Here is a 23,566-nt window from a genome sequence, read left to right as displayed (position 1 = left end):
AGCTTTACTTTTGCAAACGTAACGTATTTAGATCTTTTTGCTTTTGCATTTTTTGCCTATTACATTTGTAAGTACCGATTCCTGATGGCTATCGTTTCTCCCCTCTCGAACTACCCCAGTTCATCGCAAGGGATAAAGTTAATTACCTACATTCGGAGAAATCTGCTGCGACTACGTTAACGAAGTTAAGTTAATTACGATAAATCCGAGCAATAGTGGAAGTGTAAACGCGTGAATGAAAGTTTTGATGACCTTCATTTTCAAGTGATAACTTACGAATTGGAAACTATTGCAGTAAATACGAACACCAGCGGAGGTTTATTAGCACGCGAAATTAAGTTCTATAGCCATAAAAACATCATCTAATTTTAAGAACCGTATTTGAACTTCAAATCGAAGGAGCCATTCATTATACGAGACATAGGATTTTGTATGAACCGTCTTTTCTAACCATTTGAGTGGATCAATCACTACTTCGACTCCTCCACGAACGACCTCCACAAGGAATCCACACGACAGGCTTGGGCTAACATCTAATAATCTCAAGTGTAGTGTATGCCAATATAAAAGTGTATTAATACATTCAAAGATGGTCATTACCACTCATTACTTAGTTTTTTAAGACGAAGTCACGGACGCCCATTCTACATAAACTTTTCAAAATGTATTGTTTAAGTTATTATGTCCATTATATGCTAATTGTGATGATCCTCTAACATTGATGATTATGGGATTAAAGTTTACTGTTATTATTGAAGGTAAAATAAAAAAACCAATAGCAACATAAAAGGTTTTATTAGTCGGACGCGTTTCGGCCTCATCGGTTGAGTCAGGTGAGAAAATTAAGGATATTTTTCACTGGAGTCAGTCCTTTACGTGGCTATTGCTATTTTTACTAGGTAGTAACAGAAAATTTTCCGTTTATCTAGACTTGCTCAGAAAGAGAATATACAAACTGACCAAAATATGCATATGTTGTGGTTTCTCTTTGAAGTAATTTGCGAACGAGAATCGACACATTTTTAAAATGGAGATCCTCTCCGTCATCAGACGAGGTACGCAGTATTGCAAATTAAGTTTCAATTTACACCTCGTTTTCGCCAACATTTATTTAAATACACGAATTGCAGATGACGTACAACTGTGATGAAAAATTTAAACACTATCAAAAAGAAAATAAGGTTCATGCATTATTTAAAGGAATGTACAAAATGCATGAGTTGTTTTGAAGTTTTTCCATACTTTCGTTCCCGACAATAAACTGAAAACGTGGTTCGTCGTCGCTGCTTTTATTGTTCGCGTTTCCAACTTTTGTGCTCATAGTCGAGATATCAAACTTTCACGTAGGTAGTTGTACAAAACCTGTGCAGGAATTTTACAGACCCACTTAAACATTATTTTACTGGTAGCGATTTCATTACACGGTCTCAGCAAATTCTTGAAAAATAGTTGTAGTCGAGTAGCCAATTCCACTGTAGCTATAGTAATTTACAAAAACGGCGTTGTTTCATAACAAATAAATTCGCTAGGTGCCTTGTAACCTAAGTAACTTGGTGCGAAAAGATCAAAGGGCACCATTAATTCTAATCAGTTTCTAATCCCCAATGTTTAAAGTTCCTACGTCAGGATAGAATATTAGATTAAAGGTATTCGGGTACCTCAAAGTAGGATGTTACGTTTTCGCCACCATTCGTTTAGTTGATTATGAAATTTCCAAACAGGGTGTTAAATAACACTCTAGAAATTAATGCTTTAATAAGTGCTTAAGCTCTGTGCTGGTCATAAATACAAAACATTTGGGTTGGACAGTAGATAATAGTATTTGCTTTTGATTACTAGCGCACGTATCGAATGATCGCAATATTTTGAAAGTAAATATTGCTCGATCGTGCTAAAACATACAACGATTTAAAACTGTAGAATTGCGCTCGTTGGTTTTAATTAACACTTTATGTGTTTTATAGTATTTAGATCCTTCCTATTCCCGGAATAGCACCAAATGATGCTTTTCTTAACATTACGGCCATTCTTCAACTCACCGACTTGCCTTGTAACCAACCGTAGCGTAGTGCATCTTTAAAATAGTCTGTGGCATAGCGCAACCGTACGAGTTAGGTACTTAAACTATACTTCATTGGATGAAATACAGGTCAATTTCACCGTTAGTTAAGTTTAATTTAGACTGTATTAATATTCTAGGTCTTTTCGAACCCTTTTCGAATATGTATCCTAGATTTGAGAAAAATCAACGTGTACAGGGTGTTTCAAATTGCTTGATTTCGATGTTTTACGGAGATATGCGATTTGGACTTCTCGAGTTACTTTTCAAAGCTGCCTAGAAAGATGATGTCAATTTTAACGTATGATTTGCGCGAACGTGGAAACAGCAAAAATGCAATAAAAAGTCCTCTTGCCACTTACTCTCGTTTATCTTAACTGATGGGCCGGCGATAATTAACAGTTGGTCATCCGTGAATACGATTGTAGTAATTTCGCAGGGTTTGGCATCTTCCTCATCGTGCCCAACCAACTTTCAATTAGGACAAGTCAGATAATTGGCCCGAGACAGGAACCCTGTGGGCAGCCTCGGTTTAAACTTATGGAGGACGCTTCGAGAATAATTGTTTCGTCCGTCAGAAAACTGATCAAGGCTTGATGGACGTTACTGGGCGTTGCGAATTTGGGCCATTTTAAATTTCCGGCTAAAGAAAGATTGCGCTAGAATCCAGGCTATAGGTACATATAATATTTTTTGACAAAAAAATTCGAGAAAAAATTAGTTATCGGGCGAAACAGGGTTTTTCAGGCAGGTGAAATGAATAGAAATTGGGAGTAGGTATAGCGGTACCCGAGTGTGGGAAAATTCTGGGGACCGTGGGAAAATATTTCGGCAAATTTCGGCAGTTGGCCCGGGCCAAATTTTGGCAGTTGGCCCGGGCCAAATTTTGGCAGTTGGCCCGGGCCATATTTTTGGGCAGTTGGCCCGGGTCAAATTTCGGCAGTTGGTCGGGTCCAAATTTCGGCAATTGGCCCGGGGGTCAAATTTCGGCAATTGGTCCGGGTCAAATTTCGGCAACTGGCCCAGTTCAAATTTCGGCAATTGGCCCGGGGGGTGAAATTTTGGCAATCGTTCCCGGGGGGGCTGCAAGATCAAATTTGGCAATTGGCCCAGGGGGTCGAAGTCCAATTTGGCAATTGGCCCGGGGTGCAAGGTCAAATTTTGGCAATTGGTCCGGGGTGTAAGGTCAAATTTTGGCAATTGGTGGTATTTCGGTAGTTGGTCCTGGGTTGTGACCCGGGGTATTTCGGGAGTTGGCCCCACTGGGGGGGTATTTTGTCAATTGGTCCGGGAAGATTTAATTTTACTCTTACTTACCTTAATTTGCTCCACAGTCATCAAGGCGATAATCCGTACAGGTTCACAAACACGTCATTGCACAAGACACATATCACTTCGCGTGTACACTCACCACGATCTGGAAGAAGACTGATAGGACTTGGTTGTGCGTTAAAATGACGCATGCGCACATTTCAAGGTCAGATCAAAGTAGGGCAAGTTGCCGATCAAAGTCCACACTGTTCAAAGTCCATTCTCCGTTGTTTCAAAGGTTGCTGACCGATCAAATTCGATTACATACCTGTTCCAAATCGTTCAAAGTCCAACTAACTGATTAAGGTCGTGTGTTAAAATGATGCATGCGCACGCTCGGGGCAAAGTCCATTCCCCGCTGTTCAAAACCTAAAGGTTGCTGACCGGTCAAATTCCATCGGAAAAGTAGGCCAAGCTATCGATCAAAGTTGCGGCGTAAATTTTACATTTAATCATTTAATCGTTTAAATAAGCTACAGGTGAGTTCAAGGACAGATTATTAGGATATACAACGCGATGTCACTGTACACTAGTCACGGCTGTGCGCACACTTCAAGGTCAGATCAATGACGATTATAACCAATATTTTGTCTGTATTATGACGTTATTTCCGCTGGTCTTTTGGAAAGTAGATCAAGCTATCGATCAAAATCACCACTGTTTAAAGTCCAAATCGATCAAAGTCCATAGATTACGGACCGGCCAAAGGTCTTTTCTCTGCTGTTCAAAAGCCAGAAGTTGCTGACTGGTCAAACGCTGATGTAAGTCTAAAGGTTGTCAGACAAAGTCCATTCCCGCCGTATAAAATCTAAAAGTAGGTTTCCGGTCAAAGTCTAAGGATTCGTATAAAGTCTAAAGGTTGCCGAACGGTCAAAGTCCATCCCCAACCATTCAAGTCCAGTTACCGATCAAAATCCACACAGGTTACTCACCCTTTAAACGTTGCGTGTCAAGGTGATGATGATATTCAGGTGTGAGATCAAGGTCAAGTTAAAAGTTTCCTTATATGGAAACCCATTAAACGAATGTGATGTTTACTGGATTAAAAGAGAATAATTTCAGGCAAAAATGCTTACTTCTAGAAAAATTAATTGCGTTTTAAGTATTTATAGCGATTGCTTCTCTCACACACTTACAACTTCAAGGTCAGATGATAATGAAACCCCAAACATTTTGTCTGTATTATACGGTTAGTTTCGATTAAAACTCTTCATTAATACTTAATAATAAATAATAATAAATATGCTTTATTATGCAGTATATATGCAGCATAATCTCAGGGCGAGGTTCAGCATCGGGTACACTTTTTTTTCGAGGATCCTGTATATAACAATCAGTACCTACAGATTTTACTAGTTCAATAGCGTGATATTAAAAAACAATTGAAATTTCTTTCAGAGTTTGAGGAAGAATATTGTATGAAATTCAACGTGCAGTGTTTGAAAGCATGTAAATGTGATCGATCGGCGTCTAATGTATATTGAGCAAACTGACTAAACAATCTTTACATACAATTTTTTCCTTTAACGTAATCGAAATCGACCTGACGCATTGACAATGGAAAATATCTGATTTGCCACAAAGTAACCACTGAATTATTCTGCTCTAGTTTAAATCATGGTACATATTTTGATCGTTATTGGGCGAGGTGTGAGAAAAACACGCAAAATCCTTGTTTAATTGTAAACAAATACACGAAAATGATTATGTATAGCCTCTATCGAATAAACTATCGTCTTCTTTGGCTGTCGAAAGGAATTTTCGTCTATGGACCCACCAATGACCAATTTGATCTGTTTATTGCAGCAACCCTAAAATATTTACTATACTAAGAAATCAACAATTTTTAAGTAAGCTACCTTATTTATACGTAAGTATTTGACCATTCTTGTGTGGTCCCCAATAAGTTGATAATTAGGTATCTTCCTCAAGTGCGATACGAATTTCAGGTATGTCTACCAAAAGGTTTTCGGAATTCCTCGTTTAACAGACTGGTCCTTGTTCCAAAATCAGTGTTTATCTATAAACTGTAATTAGATACCTACATGGCACACATTAGGGATGGGAAACTGTAGATAAAGATAAATTTCCACCACTACTTATGATACATGCAAAAATGGGGCTCGGTACTTAAGTTTATCGCATTAATTACATCGGAAACAAATGGCAGCAGATTTTGAATTAAGTTTGTGAGAGTGAGAGTAAATGGCTACCTAGCTAGGATTTAGTAGTAGTGAATAAATAAATACCCGTACATAACGCATATCTATCCACTTTATTTGTAACACAGTTCAGAGCGTAGCAAAAATTTGATATTTTTTAGAATGCATCTTCTTTTAGGAAGTAATCCTCCGGCAAAACCGAGGGCAAAACGCAGCATATGATGAAATTAAAAAATGAATTACATTACGCAACTTACAGTTCCATTTAAAGTGCTGTGTAGGTAGGTACCTGCTTAGAACGTATTCTCGCACTTTTATCTAGAAATCAAAATAACGTAATCCCAACATATGTAATGTATGACCGCTTGGGGGTTCACTCGTTTAAATTTTGCGAAACACGGTCTTATCGCGTGGATCGAGGGGAAGGAACTAATAGAATAGTGCAATTCGTTACAGAAAAAGCAAATCTTGCATTTTTCTCGACTGTCAGTGTATGTTCGGGTTAATAACCCTATCACGTATTACTAATTATGTACCTACAGATTTAACAATAATTGTTTAAAGAGAAGAGGTAAGGTAGTGCCACTATCTAAATCTTACAAGATGTATTGGAAATTACGGTGAATTGGTATTATTTGTATCATACGTCTAAAATGTTACCTTAGGTCGAGAAAACTAAGGAAATTTCACATTTTTTTTAGTAATGTAATATTCTATTCCAGTGAGTTGTACATAAGAAGCGTATATACATTACCTTCTCGATTCTGGACCGTTAAGAATGTACGTTAACATAAAAATGAAAAAAAAACGCAATTCGACAATTAGGTACATGTGTTTTTCGCTAAAGACGGAATCGGCAAAATTTCAAACTGGTTGGTCTTTCACGATTCGTTCTATAAACTACGATCAAAAGTTTATTTATTGCAGAGGATTTTGAGGTGCAATATTTACAGAGTTGTGAGAAAAACACACAAAACCTTCGTTCAATTGTAAACAAATATACACAAATGATTTATGTAGCCTCTATCTAATAAATAATCGTCTTCTTTGGCTGTCAAAATGAGTTTTCGTTTATGGACCTAACAATACACAATTTGATCCATTTATTGCGGTAACCCTATAATCATTACTATACTAAGAATTAAACAATTGTTCAGTAAGTTACCTTAATTATACGTATTGGAACATTTCTGTTTGGTCCCCAATAAGTTGACAATTATATTCATCCACTGCGATACGCGAACTTCAGGTAGGTACTACGTATGTCTGTATCAAAGTCCCCTCTGCTGTTCAAAGTCCAAAGGTTGCCGATCGGGTAATTCCAAAGGTTGCTGACTGGTCAAAGTCCATTACACACCTGTTCTACGTCGGTCAAAGTCTAAATCGGTTAAATTCCATTCTCCGCAGTTCAGAGTCCATAGAGGTAGTCGACCAGCCAAAGTCCATGGGCAAAGTCCAAAGGTTGCTGATCGTCCATTTCACATCTGTTCTAAGTCGGTCAAAGTCCATTCGCAGCTGTTCAAAGTCCAAATCGGTCAAAGTCCATTCTATGCAGTTCAAAGGCTGCCGACGGTCAAACTTCATTATACACTATTCTAAATCCAAAGGTTAAATGCCGGTCAAAGTCCATTCCTAACGGTTATAAGTGCTAAAGTTGATCGTTTACAAGCTCATAGTACAAGTGAATCTTGTTCACGAAACAACTGTTATTTAGTGCGCGGAAATGGAAAAGTTTCTCATTGTGAAAGACGTTACCCATAAAGTGCGTCGATTTAATTTGAGCGGTCGCACATTGGAGTTCAAAATAAAACCGGTACCTAAAGATACCGAACCTGTACATTGGGTTAGAAATGCGATTTCGCAACTTGTAAATAGGAGTGTAGAAGATTTGGAACCTCAGGATATGGTCGGTTTCTCTTTCTGCTCTAAAGATTTTAAGAAAGGTGAGGGATGGTTGCGATTCAGGCAGGCTAGCGAAGTTACTATTAACGATATATGGGATACTATATCGTCCATCTACCAGTCCAACTCCTGTGGTTTGAACACTGAGACTTTCTGTTTTCGTATAACATCAGTGAGGTTACCTGCTGGTTCCGGAAGAGGGCGAAAATATAATAACTTTAGTGAGGAGTGTGCTATGAGGAACGGTATTGTGGTAATTAAAAACCACGATAAGTTATGCCTGCCTCGAGCCATAGTGGTCGCAATGGCTCTTATTGATAAAGTTTCTGAATACAGAAAGATTCGCTGTGATATAGGAAAAATACAAACACTAAAAGCCGTTCAATTACTAGAAGATAGTAAAATAAGTATTCCTGAAACGGGAGCTAGTATAAATGAGCTGCAAAAATTTCAAAGCTATCTGAAAGGTTACAAACTCACAGTATATCTTTACAGCAGAAAAGGTCGTGATGTAATGTTCGAGGGAAGTGAAGCGGGTAAACACCTCAATTTATTGTATCACGAGGGGCACTTCAACGTGATCCGCTCGTTAACTGCAGCATTTTGCTGCAGTTATTATTGTGAAGAATGTCACGTACCCTTTGAACATAAAACCCAACATCGTTGTGGGGGTACGTGTCCAGCATGTCTACAGTCACCAACATGTAGCACAGAACAGTTAAAGATTAGATGTGGTGAATGTTTGAGAGACTTTCGAGGTCAGAACTGCTTTGACAATCACAAGACACATAATGTCTGCATGAAAATTAAACGATGTGAAAAGTGTTTTGCTATATATCGCAATACCAGGAACCATATCTGCGAAGAAGTTTTCTGTAAAACGTGCAACGGCCATGTGAATAAAGATCATTTGTGCTACATGCCTATAGATACAGGTTACCCAAAAATCAAAGACACGCTTTTTATTTTTTACGATTTGGAAACCATGCAAGAAGAAATATTAGAAGATGGGTCCCTCTTGCATCAACCCAATCTCTGTGTTTACATGCAGTGCTGTGATAAATGTATAGACGAAAAGAAACTTTACTTTTGCCAAAAGTGTGGTTTTCGACAAAAAGTATTGACTGCGAATGTAATAGCCACTTTTATGGGGTATATTTTAACTATGAGGAAGAAATTCAAAAGCATAGTAGTAATAGCCCACAACGCCTCTGGGTTTGACGGTCAGTTTATTTTAAACTACATCATTACACACACAGATCTCACACCGGAGTTAATAATGCGGGGAACAAAGCTGGTGACAATGTTATTGGATAACGTCAAATTTCTAGACTCACTGAATTACTTTCAAATGGCGCTAAGAAAACTGCCGCAAGTTTTCGGTCTAACTGAGCTAAAGAAAGGATATTTTCCACATCTGTTTAACAGGACTGAGCACCAAAACTATGTGGGTCCTATACCATCAATAGAAGCTTTCGAGCCGGATAATCTTATTCGAGCTGAAAGGGAAGAGTTGATAAAATGGTATTCCGAAAGAATAGCTGAAAACTACATTTTTGACTTTAAAAAAGAGCTTGTAGAATATTGCATATCGGATGTGAATATATTGGCACAGTCGTGTCTCAAATTGAGGAAGCTAATGATCGAGGAGGGAAATGTCTGTCCGTTTATCGATAGCGTTACGCTACCTGGTGCTTGTAATAAAATATTCCGCAGGAACTTTTTAAAACCAAACACCATAGGACTTATCCCAAAAGGGGGTTACCGGTTTCGTGATAATCAATCCGTAATTGCTACACGATGGCTATTATTAGAGGAGCGCTCTCGAGGAATTAACATAATACATTCTGCCAAAAAGAAGGAAGCTAGGATAGGTGGTGTTGAAGTCGACGGTTATTGTGCCGAAACTAATGAAGTGTTCGAGTTCCACGGTTGCTATTACCATGGCTGTCCAAAATGCTTCAAACATAGCAGAAACGCACCTCTAAAGGATAACCCTGCAGAGACATTAGCAAAATCGCATAGATTGAAGGAGTTGGGTTACATCATCACCGAAATGTGGGAGTGTGATTTCCGACGTCTACTGACAGAGGAAATGTTAAGTTATACGGAAGCACACCCTCTAATGTTGCATTCACCACTAAATCCGAGAGACGCATTTTATGGTGGCCGAACCGGAAATGCAAAATCTTTCTATAAAGTTGAACAAAATGAACAAATAAAATACGTCGATTTTACATCCCTGTATCCGTACATTAACAAAAATGGAAAATACCCCCTGGGTCATCCTATCGTTCATACTTCTGAGCAGTGTAGCAAATTAAATCTGTATACCACAGAGGGAATAATGAAGTGTAAAATATTACCACCACAAGCATTGTTCCACCCAGTGTTACCCTTAAAAATGAATAACAAATTAATGTTTGTACTTTGTCGCGCATGCAGTGAAAGTTTCAATCAAGGACAATGTGAACACAACGACAACGAACGAGCTTTAACAGGTACCTGGGTAATTGATGAAGTCAGGAAGTCTGTCGAAAAGGGATACAAAATCTTGGAAACGTACGAAATATGGGAGTACCGCACAGAACAGTATAACAGAGAGACTAAAACTGGCGGTTTGTTTAATGATTACATAAATAAATTTTTGTGTATTAAACAGCAAAGTTCCGGATGGCCAACATCGTGCAATACAGCTGAAAAGAAAGATGAATATATTAAAGAATATTTTGAAGTCGAAGGTGTTCGGTTGGATCCCTCAAAAATAGAAAAGAATCCAGGACTCCGACAATTAGGAAAATCAGTTATTACTTCGTTTTGGGGAAAACTAGGTCAGCGCGAGAACCAAAGTAAAACTACAATAGTTAGACAACCAGAAGAATTTTATAACATCATGACTAACCCTTCAGTCGACATTAATTCGGTTCAGCCGATAAATGAGGATACGCTCCTTGTAAACTGGGAATTTAAAGAAGAAAGTTACACCCCTTTATCGACAGTGAACGTGGTACTTGCCGCTTACACCACTGCGCAGGCACAGTTAAAGCTGTATGAGTATCTAGATTTATTAGGTAAGTAAATTTAACATAAAAATTGCTTATAGGTAACTGTATTTTTTGAAATAGGCGAGCGTGTGTTGTATTATGACACGGACTCTATAATCTACATTACTTCCGAAGGCCAGTTTGATCCACCGACAGGTAAATTTTTGGGCGACTTAACAGATGAATTAGAAGCTGAAGGTGCTGATAGTTATATTGAAGAATTCGTGTCAGGTGGACCAAAAAATTATGCTTATAAACTCTGGTCCACGGCCAAAAATTGTTATGTAAATGTTTGTAAGGTGAAAGGAATTTCCCTTAATTATAAAAACTCACAAATCATCAACTTTGAACAGATAAAGAGGATGGTATTGGAAGGTGATAAAGCAGAACCCTTACTGGTATCGTCAAAGTTGATGAAAAGAACGGCTGAACATAATGTTTTAACAAACGATACTACTAAAGTCTACCGTACAAATTCGACAAAAAGATGTTTTGCTACAGATGGCTCATCACATCCTTACGGTTTTAAGAAGTCTCGTTTATCCGGTGGAATAGACGAAAATTTATAAAAAATTTAGCAGATGTAATAATATGTACCTGTAATGCATAGCTATGTAACTTTACTGTAATGTGGTATAAAATTCAATTAATTAGTTAAAAACATTATTCATTAATTCATCTTCAGACCGCACCTTTCCTATCACTGTACCGATGGCTGGGTCTCAATGATGGCGGATTTGTGATCGTACAGGTAACAGATAACATGTAACAGCTAACACTAATAAAAAACCTGTTAGCTGATACATCTTCTTCAGTTACCTGTTCCAATCATGTTCACGTTCGGGTACAGGTCCACGTTCGCGTTAGGTTCATGTTAACGTTCACGTTAGGTTGACGTTCGGGGTTCACGTTCGCGTTAGGTTAACGTTCACGTTAACGTTAGGTTCACGTTCGCGTTAGGTTCACGTTAAGGTTTGCGTTGAGTTCACGTTAACGTTCATGTTATGGCGTTCACGTTCGCGTTGGGTTCACGTTCATGTACGCGTTGGGTTCATGTTCACGTTGGCGTTCACGTTCGCGTTAGGTTCACGTTCACGTTAGGTTCACGTTAACGTTCGCGTTAGGTTCACGTTCGTGTTGGGTTCACGTTCACGTTCGCGTTCACGTTCGCGCTGGGTTCACGTTCACGTTGGCGTTCACGTTCACGTTGGCGTTCACGTTCACGTTGGCGTTCACGTTCACGTTGGCGTTCACGTTCACGTTGGCGTTCACGTTCACGTTGGCGTTCACGTTCACGTTGGATTCACGTTAAACGTTCGCATTCACGTTCGCGTTGGGTTCACGTTCGCGTTGGATTCACGTAGTTTTTCCATAGATTTCAACCTCTAACTATAGAATCTCTCAAACCCTGCGTACCTCAACTGCTTACACGCTAGCATTTTTCTATTTCAGATGTCGCGGGGTTCGATTCCCAAGGCAAATTTAAAAAATAATGTCTATACCAATCACGTGACCGATGACGTGAAAAACAACATCCAAGATGGTGGAAGTGCTCTTTCACAGTGATGTCAGGTAATAGAATGATTTCATAGCATAACTGCATTGTTTGCGATACTGTTTACCATTGTTATCAAAAAACAGTTGTCTAAACCTAACACGATACCTAACACGTTAACCTTTATGACCGCTAAAACTGTTTGCTTATGTGGATATGAAACCGATAGTCTCGTATACGAGATAACATGTGACATGTGAAAATCGTACATTTTAATTTTAAAAATATCCAAAGTTGATCGTACGAAGGTGGTAAGACTCGTTTGGAAACCAATATTCAGGCTTTTCTTTCGACGCCAGAATGGTGACTATGATAAATATACAGGGCTTTAAAACATCAAAAACTGATTTTCAAGGAAAGAACTTGTAATTTATAATGGCCAGCAAGTGGCTCGTTTAATTTTTTTTAGCCTCCATTTTCGTGGAATAACTAAGATCACGACTTATAACGTCAAGCTACCTGGTTAATACATATTATCGCCGCCACAAGAGAAGAGCCCTGCGTCATCATCTACAAGCGTGTGATTTAAGATTTAAAATCAAAAGTCAAAATAGTTCCTTAATAATCAATATTAAAGTTGTTGAAAAATGTACATGATGGCGTAGTTTCGCAAAGGTTTAAAAAGAGCAACAGCAAATCCCAATTCAGTTGTTTTTGTTAAAATGCAATAAAGAACAGGAAAGTTGAAAAAAAAAACGTAGGTAAAAGAAGAATGACAAAAACGAAGAGCAAAAGAGGTTATGGAAAATTTGAAAATAATTAGGAGTATTACGACGTTGGTCAAATCAGCATCAAATATGCATGTTAAACTTGACAAGCGTTATAGGTTATCTCTTTTCATTACATTTAGCTTTTCAAAAGCGCACGTCTATTATATCCCAAGAACTTGTTTCGTTCTCTGTCCTTTTTTGGGTTGCGGAAATTTTTGAGATGTAAGTATCAACACCTTGGATTTATGCATTCGTACATTGATGACGCAGGGCTCTTCTCTTGTGGCGGCGATAATAACCATCACGGAATTAAATGGGAACATGGTCAGCATACACTTTAACCGATACTTTGGGCTTTTACTTTCTAACTGGAAATTTACCAAAGATTCAGATAAAATTATAACCCCCATAGATATTCGACAATTTAATCAATCATGTTGTATGAAAAAGAACGAGATTGAGGATTAGCGTGAAATATGTAATAACTCACGATTAAAACTGCTAGGATCCAGTAACTTCGCTTCCTTTTACCAAATATTTATCAATAAAATGCATGACTTGAAAAGAAGTACCGCAACTATCGAAAATGTACAGCTACGTGCCGAAACTTGAAAAATCGGTTGTGTGAGGAAGTCTCTTACAAAGGGATGTGTTAATAAAATTATAAATCGTTCATTATCAATGACAAAATTATCGGTTTGGTTCTGGTTCACGTTACATTTAAAATATATCAATTACTCTGCTCCTAAAAGATTTGTACCGTTTTGGAGATGGTTTTTGTAAACACTTCCACCTCAGACGAGACAGCGCGCATTTTTGAACGAACTAGTCGAAGATCCCATACAGAGAAATTCCACTTATGTCTTTATAGCGTAAAGGAAGGGGATATATTCCATTGCGTATGCTCATCGAAGTGGATATGTACGAATCTGCTTAAATCAATAAGAATCAGATATCAGGGTCGGCTTAGAACACAATTCATCGAACCCTTTCCTCCCTCCAAATATTGGTGTAGCTTTAGGTGATTGCATTTCTCCAAGAGTGTAGATTCCACGTTTTCAATTGTTTAGTGAATTCCGCTTTCATTGCTGTAATTTTTTTGTATGTAACGTACCTATCTATCTTTTAAAAGTGCAAAACCGAGAAAAATGTGCAATTTCCCTTAGCTTTCCACGTAATTTTATTTATTTAAGTGAGTCTAATATTAGCAAATTGCTCTATACAGATAATAACTATTTAACGTACCTATTGGATATCCCGTAATTACCTAGCTATAGGTACATTTTGGAAGATTTCGATAATGGTACTACCTCGCCCCTTTAGATAATTTCTGTTAAATCTAGGCATACTTATCGTAATAGTAGGGTTATTAACCTGAACAAGACACTGACATTCGTGAAAAACGACGACGTTGGCATTTTTTTCCGTTGAATTACCTACATGTTAATAATGAAACGCACTATTCTATTTGTTACTTCCCCTCGATACCACGTAATAAAACCGTGTTTCGCAAAATTTAACGAGTGAACTTGCCACTTGGACAGTTTGAAGTGATCATGATCGTAATATCAGACTGGGATTACGTTATTTTGATTTCTGGATAAAAAGCGCGAGAATGCGTTCTAAGCAGGTATGCCTACAGCACTTTAAATGGAAGTTGCATAATGTAATTAATTTTTAATTTTATATCCTGCGATTGCTTGAGAATCACCTCCTAAAAGAAGATGCCTTCTAGAAAATATCGATGGCCGTATTTTTTGCTACGCTCTGAACTGTGTTACAAATAAAGTGGATAGATATGCGTTATGTACGGGTATTTATTTATTCACTACTACTAAATCCTAGCTAGGTAGCCATTTACTCTCACTCTCACAAACTTAATTCAAAATCTGCTGCCATTTGTTTCCGATGTAATTAATGCGATAAACTTAAGTACCGAGCCCCATTTTTGCATGTATCATAAGTAGTGGTGGAAATTTATCTTTATCTACAGTTTCCCATCCCTAATGTGTGCCATGTAGGTATCTAATTACAGTTTATAGATAAACACTGATTTTGGAACAAGGACCAGTCTGTTAAACGAGGAATTCCGAAAACCTTTTGGTAGACATACCTGAAATTCGTATCGCACTTGAGGAAGATACCTAATTATCAACTTATTGGGGACCACACAAGAATGGTCAAATACGTATAAATAAGGTAGCTTACTTAAAAATTGTTGATTTCTTAGTATAGTAAATATTTTAGGGTTGCTGCAATAAACAGATCAAATTGGTCATTGGTGGGTCCATAGACGAAAATTCCTTTCGACAGCCAAAGAAGACGATAGTTTATTCGATAGAGGCTATACATAATCATTTTCGTGTATTTGTTTACAATTAAACAAGGATTTTGCGTGTTTTTCTCACACCTCGCCCAATAACGATCAAAATATGTACCATGATTTAAACTAGAGCAGAATAATTCAGTGGTTACTTTGTGGCAAATCAGATATTTTCCATTGTCAATGCGTCAGGTCGATTTCGATTACGTTAAAGGAAAAAATTGTATGTAAAGATTGTTTAGTCAGTTTGCTCAATATACATTAGACGCCGATCGATCACATTTACATGCTTTCAAACACTGCACGTTGAATTTCATACAATATTCTTCCTCAAACTCTGAAAGAAATTTCAATTGTTTTTTAATATCACGCTATTGAACTAGTAAAATCTGTAGGTACTGATTGTTATATACAGGATCCTCGAAAAAAAAGTGTACCCGATGCTGAACCTCGCCCTGAGATTATGCTGCATATATACTGCATAATAAAGCATATTTATTATTATTTATTATTAAGTATTAATGAAGAGTTTTAATCGAAACTAACCGTATAATACAGACAAAATGTTTGGGGTTTTATTATCATCTGACCTTGAAGTTGTAAGTGTGTGAGAGAAGCAATCGCTATAAATACTTAAAACGCAATTAATTTTTCTAGAAGTAAGCATTTTTGCCTGAAATTATTCTCTTTTAATCCAGTAAACATCACATTCGTTTAATGGGTTTCCATATAAGGAAACTTTTAACTTGACCTTGATCTCACACCTGAATATCATCATCACCTTGACACGCAACGTTTAAAGGGTGAGTAACCTGTGTGGATTTTGATCGGTAACTGGACTTGAATGGTTGGGGATGGACTTTGACCGTTCGGCAACCTTTAGACTTTATACGAATCCTTAGACTTTGACCGGAAACCTACTTTTAGATTTTAAACGGCGGGAATGGACTTTGTCTGACAACCTTTAGACTTACATCAGCGTTTGACCAGTCAGCAACTTCTGGCTTTTGAACAGCAGAGAAAAGACCTTTGGCCGGTCCGTAATCTATGGACTTTGATCGATTTGGACTTTAAACAGTGGTGATTTTGATCGATAGCTTGATCTACTTTCCAAAAGACCAGCGGAAATAACGTCATAATACAGACAAAATATTGGTTATAATCGTCATTGATCTGACCTTGAAGTGTGCGCACAGCCGTGACTAGTGTACAGTGACATCGCGTTGTATATCCTAATAATCTGTCCTTGAACTCACCTGTAGCTTATTTAAACGATTAAATGGTTAAATGTAAAATTTACGCCGCAACTTTGATCGATAGCTTGGCCTACTTTTCCGATGGAATTTGACCGGTCAGCAACCTTTAGGTTTTGAACAGCGGGGAATGGACTTTGCCCCGAGCGTGCGCATGCATCATTTTAACACACAACCTTAATCAGTTAGTTGGACTTTGAACGATTTGGAACAGGTATGTAATCGAATTTGATCGGTCAGCAACCTTTGAAACAACGGAGAATGGACTTTGAACAGTGTGGACTTTGATCGGCAACTTGCCCTACTTTGATCTGACCTTGAAATGTGCGCATGCGTCATTTTAACGCACAACCAAGTCCTGTCAGTCTTCTTCCAGATCGTGGTGAGTGTACACGCGAAGTGATATGTGTCTTGTGCAATGACGTGTTTGTGAACCTGTACGGATTATCGCCTTGATGACTGTGGAGCAAATTAAGGTAAGTAAGAGTAAAATTAAATCTTCCCGGACCAATTGACAAAATAACCCCCCAGTGGGGCCAACTCCCGAAATACCCCGGGTCACAACCCAGGACCAACTACCGAAATACCACCAATTGCCAAAATTTGACCTTACACCCCGGACCAATTGCCAAAATTTGACCTTGCACCCCGGGCCAATTGCCAAAATTGGACTTCGCACCCCCTGGGCCAATTGCCAAATTTGATCTTGCAGCCCCCCCGGGAACGATTGCCAAAATTTGACCCCCGGGCCAATTGCCGAAATTTGAACCTGGGCCAGTTGCCGAAATTTGACCCGGACCAATTGCCGAAATTTGACCCCCGGGCCAATTGCCGAAATTTGACCCCGGGCCAATTGCCGAAATTTGACCCGGACCAACTGCCGAAATTTGACCCGGGCCAACTGCCCAAAAATATGGCCCGGGCCAACTGCCAAAATTTGGCCCGGGCCAACTGCCGAAATTTGCCGAAATATTTTCCCACGGTCCCCAGAATTTTCCCACACTCGGGTACCGCTATACCTACTCACAATCATTCAATTTCTCGCGCACTCGTACAACTCGCCGACATTCCTTTGCGTCAATTATGCTTGAAAATAGCGCCCCATATTCAATAGCACTGATGCTTGATTTGGTAGAAATCGATTGGTTACAGTTTGACATCGCTGTATCTTTTCGTTCTCGAGTTAAACGAGGATCAGACGGACGGACAAAACCATCACATAAGGAAAATTTGTTTCGAAAATTCCCCTAAAAATTATTTTTATTATGGTGTATTTTTCCGTATTTAATATTTAGAAGAGTTTTCATTATTAATTATTACCCCATAATTCACTCAATATTGAGGGTGCAAGCAACTACAATGTGTTACATTACTCATTTCAGCCAGTTCAGTTATATATATAGTTTTAGTTAAAAATGAGTCAAATAGGTACATCTCAACAGTCGAATAAACGATGAAGGATGAACACCGTGTGGGACGAACTTCACGCGAGTAGGTACACTTTCTGCGGCCAGCAATAAAAGCCTATATTCATCTACCAAGAATTACTTGTATAAATCATGATTGCGCATGAGAAAATACTTTCGAGAGAATCCATTTAATAAATTTCTAGGGTAATAGAATATCGTAATGGAGACGGATAGTTGTATATCCCCTGATAATCAGTTTCGAATGAATCACTCGGACAAGCTAGCTCCATCTGTCAAATGCATTTTAACAAATTATTTTAGCACAAATTAATACCGCATCTTTCATTGTAATTAATTATTTGTTTAATTTCGGAACAAAAGGCTATACGTTAATTAAGTACGTGCTGCTGTTGCCAGTTTGCGTGCAGCGCCGAAGTAAGTTTCGTGTTTTAGTAGTGTGTTGGCAAGCAATTACAGGGTGGCAGGATAATAGAGCTAATAATTATTTGTTTTAGGGTCTTCAATGTTTATAGTAACCTGTTACGCCTCTTCAACCTTCCAATGGGTCGCATTATAAAATTTAGATTGTATTTTAACTCATTTATCATCTCGTATTAGGAGTGGAAACTTTGCAAAATAATATATCTAGGTACCTTTAATCCATTATAAATACCGAGCGCGTCTATTATTTCACATAAAATAGTGACACGAAATACTTTTGGTGGTAATCGATCCCTGCCTCCCTTCTTTTGTGTAAGTGTAATTAAATAACCTCAAAGGAGAAAAATACAAATAAAACCTTCGCCAAGAAAGCGCAAATTAATCAAACCCGCCAATCGAAAACCCTTGAAGACAATGTATTATAACTAACTCCCTTTTGGTTAGCATTTGTGTAGGACGATTCTTTCGTTGTCATTTTAACACCGAAACCGCTTTTAGAGCGAGCGTTACAATCCAATTACGTTTTTTTAAAGGAGACATTAGCGCCGTGACAGTTTAATAAAAACTTTTCCAAACTTATATTTGTTTTATAATTCGAAATTGCCATTATCGGCGTTATTAAAAGATGGCGATTGTTCGATCGAAAATTTGTATGTAACAATGAATGGGGGGTTGTACCTATTAATTTTATCTTCCTTTCATATCTACGGCATTGTACGCCGTTGTTTTACCGAAAGAGAATTTCGAATTCTATTCTTTTATATATAACCAGACTCCCTTTGACTAATTACGCTGCCGCAATTTATAACAGTTGTGGCCCTCCCTTTCCGACATTAATTTGTTTTTGTGAAGATTTGCAAATGCGATCACATTAATTCGTCATTTATGTAACGCAATGTTAAACCGCCATCCTAATTTCTTGTCATATTTTATGCTTAAATTTTAGGAAAAGTTACAAAGTATTAGCTATTAGTTATTTAGCTAATGTGTAACCATTAGTGATATGCCCATGGTTTTTGAACATTAGGGTTTCTGGAATATTGTTATATCGTAAATTCGTTGTAATTATTAAAGTAATGAATGCGGGATATAAATGTAGTACACTGAAAATTAAAACGATTTGGCAACACCATCAGAAAGCATCCTCAAACATTGTATTAAATTTAATTTTAACTGTTCCTGCAATGATAGATGACTACATACAGGCTCCGCTACAGTATAGTCCAAAAATTTGCCGATGCTGTAAATACCAGCATTACCATAGATAGATATACAGTGTGTCCCAGATCGGGTGGGATTGCATGGGTAACTTTGTTATTATTAAAGATAGAGAATTGGTTAAATGGGCAATGTTTTGCAGTTTTAGATGCTTATTTAAAATTTCCTTTTGGAAATTCAAAATGTCGCATAGGTTCGACGTAAATTCAAGAAAACTAAAATTGGTCATTTCCTTGAATGTCTTATATCATCGAAAGTATAAGAGATGTAACAAAAAGTTTTATATAAAAGTTACTGTCTTTGATACGTTTAATTTAGAATTGATGTCAAAAAAAATTCAAGATGGCTATTTTTGAGGAACATTTACCAACTTCCTAAAGTCAAATAGGCGCAATATGGCATTTTTAGATTACTTGATAGATTTTTTAATTCTCTTTTCAACGAGCCATCATAATATAAGATAGAAAATAAGATACCAGTTATATCAACGGTTTTTATATTTTAATCAAGCAGGCTGTGATGAATTAAAAAAAAAACAAAACAAAATCTATTCGAGGCAACAAAACAATGAAAATAATTACATCAGATGTTTAAAAAAATCAGGGACGCACTCATGAGAGGGGGGTTTGGGCATTACAACTCCCTCCAAAATTTTATATAAGCGGTCTAGAAAAATTTGATTTTTATAACATCACTTATTGACTTATTATCCATACTTACATACCTAGAAATGGTGGTATAACTACAAACTATCCTCTCGAAAAAAGTCATGCCATTATCCAGTTAAAGACATTTCAAGACACTTCGCTTTATTTTACACAATGTATTACCATTGATGCATTGTCCCAGGTCACATTTTGTAGGTGGTTTATCCGCAAGAATATCGAAACTAACAGTTTTACCAGTCCGAGTATATGGACAGATAAATCTTATTTTTCTAACTGCGAAGTGTTCATATCGACATTATGAACACTACTCGTCACAGGGAAACCTACATGTTGTATATTCACGCCGAAATCAAGTAATATTTTTTTAAATTAATGTATTTTATGACATAATGGGAAGTCATGTAATTGGACCGGTAATCTTCGATGGATCTTTAACTGCTCACCATTATTTACAAATTCTCCAATAAACTTCCTTAAAGGATTTTTCTCGACAACGTATGTTTCGAAGGAAGGGTTAGTTTATGCTACCTACCAACAAACTGTCTGCTCAGGTCACGAATTATGTACAGTACATTAAATTATAAAAGTAAGTACTTAATTAAAAAATAAAAGTAAAGTGGAAGTAGCTACCACTACAATAATAATAATAATCATCAATGGCAACACGTTGGCTAAACTAAACTGTCTTGAAGTGTGTTTCACTAATAATGGCCAGTATTTTAAACATCAGGTGTAATTATTTTCATTGTTTTGTTGCCTCGATTAGATTTTGTTTTGTTTCTTTTTATTCGTCACAGACTACTTGATTAAAATACAAAAACCGTTAATATAACTGGTATCTTATTTTCAATCTTATGTTATAATAGTTCGTTGAAAAAGAGAATTTAAAAATCTATCAAGTAATCTAAAAATCCAATATGGCGCCCATTTAACTTTAGGAAGTTGGTAAATGTGCCTCAAAAGTGGCCATCTTGAATTTTTTTTTTACATCAATTCTAAATTAAGCGTATCAAAGACAGTCACTTTTATATAAAACTTTTTTTTTATATCTCTTATACTTTCGATGATATAAGACATTCAAGGAAATGACCAATTTTAGTTTTTTTGAATTTACGTCGAACCTATGCGACATTTTGAATTTCCATAAGGAAATTTTAAATAAGCATCCAAAACTGCAAAACATTGCCCATTTAACCAATTCTCTATCTTTAATAATAACAAAGTTACCCATGCAATCCCACCCGATTTGAAACACACTGTATACCTATTATAGAATCAACAGATTGCTAACCTTGGTAACAAATACACTATTTAGGTACACTTGAAAGCGCCCTCTATTGGGCAGCAGTATACATGTGTTCACTTGCAATCGTAACTAAAAAAAATAATTTTAGTGGAAAATGTTGACAATGCCCCATCGCAAAACTAGAATGAAGCAATTTATTATTGAGTATATTTTTCGATTTATGTTACAATTATTAAATACAATGTTCAAAACGAAAGTATACTAAATAATAAATGTCTTCTCTTCATTCTACGCAGAGTTTATTAAATTTTGACATTTAAAAAAATTCAGTTTCTCATTTATGTTTCGTCGAAAAGCTGTATAAAACGAGAGGAAACATTTCTCAATTTTCGCATAAGTATATTGCTCAATGTTTCTCCGTTTCTTTATTATGTCGCTCGACTATCAACAGCTAATTGCGAACAATTCAATTTCATCGTTTTGACGAAGCGTCTTCACACAAGATCAAGGAAAACCGTTAAAATTCAAAGCTGGGATTCATTCCATATTTCAGCAGAGCGGAAACGTGGTCATCTTGACATTTTTGCGGCACTTTTACCCCATAAATTTTGTGGCGGTTGGCATGTTAAATCCAATACGGCTTCAATAAAATATATACCGCTGCCTGCCAAAGAAATTAATTTCATTGCTTTGTCAACACAGGGTGCTTTCCTAAAAGCATGCGTGATTTACTTTGAAAAGTATCCAATAAAAAGTGGAATTTAATTTTGAATTTCATACAAACTGCGTAAAGGAAGAATGTTGGGAAAACTGTGAATGTATAAGTTAATACCGTAGGGAAAAGCATCCGTGGGATTTGAGATATTTAATTTTCACGTGAGATGCTTTTTGATGTCTATAGATAAACCAAATATTTCAAGAGGGATAACTCGTAATGAAGTCTACGGCTCGATTCACATTACGAACGATTGCAGTGCGACCTGAAACATTTCTGAGTTGTGTATGGGATTAGCTAAATTGTCCGAAATTGAAAATTGCCTAAACGAGCGGTACCTACAAGTCAAGCATTAATTGAATCAATTATAACGACTGTAAAAGTCATGTTGAAATAAGCCTTCGAGAACGTGACATTATTTTTCACTCTTCAAGTGTGTTAGTATGCACCAAATTAAAAATTTTTTCTTCATAATTTTCAAAACCCATTTTGGACAGCTATCAATATTGTAAAAAGATGTAGAAACCCCGGCGTGCTTCTTCAATAAATACCAAATGTTTGGTACTTGTTGGTATTTAAAAATGTGTAATTGCGAATGTAATGAATAATACAGTAAGTATACGGTCGTTAAGTTAAAATAATTATATGAATGTGTTCCGGGGGTGGTTACCGCAAAACTACAAAGCACATAAATAAGCGCAAAGGGTGAGACACTCTTAAGCTGTTTCTAGAATGGGGGATGCTGCGAACTTGAAACTTTCTATAGCAGTTTTGAATATGTTTGAAACGAAGACGTTGTTGCCAAAATAAGTAAGGCACAATTGAGGTTTTGGACACGAAAGGTGTACAAATGCTGGATACCATGTGTCAGCAATTCGTGCCTGAGCAATGCGCACCCGCATTAATAGCACCCAGATAATTTGCACGTGGACAATTCCCACTAAAAAATTCGCTCCACAAAAATTCGCACTGGAAGAATCGAAAAGTGTCATTTTCGGCATTTATCTCCCTGAACATTTCAATTTGGTTAATCTCGCACCTGATAATTAGTAAGTATTCGCAACAGGGGAACTTGAAAAATACTTGAGTAATCAAGTAAATCTTTGCCTTAATTCTTTAAAGTTTCAATACCACCTTCACAGATTATTACCGAACGTCTAAAAACGAGTTTATGAATTTGGAGTTTCTGTCCGTCCGTCCGTCTGTGTACAGGATAACTCACGAACGGTTTCGAATTTTCCAATTCTGTTTTTAGTAACAGGTAGACAATGGTCAAAGGACTAACTGATTAAATTTTGGTCAATACTCATCGATCGGAACTGACCTTGTCGCTTGTTGCCTATATTGGCGCAGTTTATAAACGACCTCCTAGCGGGTTCGCGATTTTGGACTTTCTGAAATTCCGAAATGTTTCGAATTTTCCAATTCTGTTTTAAGTGTTTTGTTTATCATCACCCAAGGCAGAACCGATTAAATTTTCAGTTTGCTGTATTTGTTACAAGTTTATTTCAAATATACATCTCTGTAGACAGTGTGGGGACAATTCTCGC

At 37.1% G+C, this 23,566-nt stretch overlaps 1 protein-coding gene across 1 annotated transcript; it reads left to right on the top strand.

The window, feature by feature from the left end:
* The first annotated feature begins 7,255 nt into the window (after positions 1-7,255).
* Positions 7,256-10,374, top strand: LOC116176210. The gene is made up of 2 exons (XM_031494690.1): positions 7,256-10,283; positions 10,364-10,374. The coding sequence occupies exons 1-2, from the start codon at positions 7,256-7,258 to the stop codon at positions 10,372-10,374; spliced, it is 3,039 nt and encodes a 1,012-aa protein (XP_031350550.1).
* The last annotated feature ends 13,192 nt before the right edge of the window (positions 10,375-23,566 follow it).

This window comes from Photinus pyralis, unplaced genomic scaffold (genome assembly GCF_008802855.1).
Source record: "Photinus pyralis isolate 1611_PpyrPB1 unplaced genomic scaffold, Ppyr1.3 Ppyr1.4_LG7, whole genome shotgun sequence".
Lineage (NCBI taxonomy): Eukaryota > Metazoa > Arthropoda > Insecta > Coleoptera > Lampyridae > Photinus > Photinus pyralis.
The sequence above is the reverse complement of the archived record's forward strand: the minus strand, read 5'-3'. Positions and strand labels throughout refer to the sequence as shown.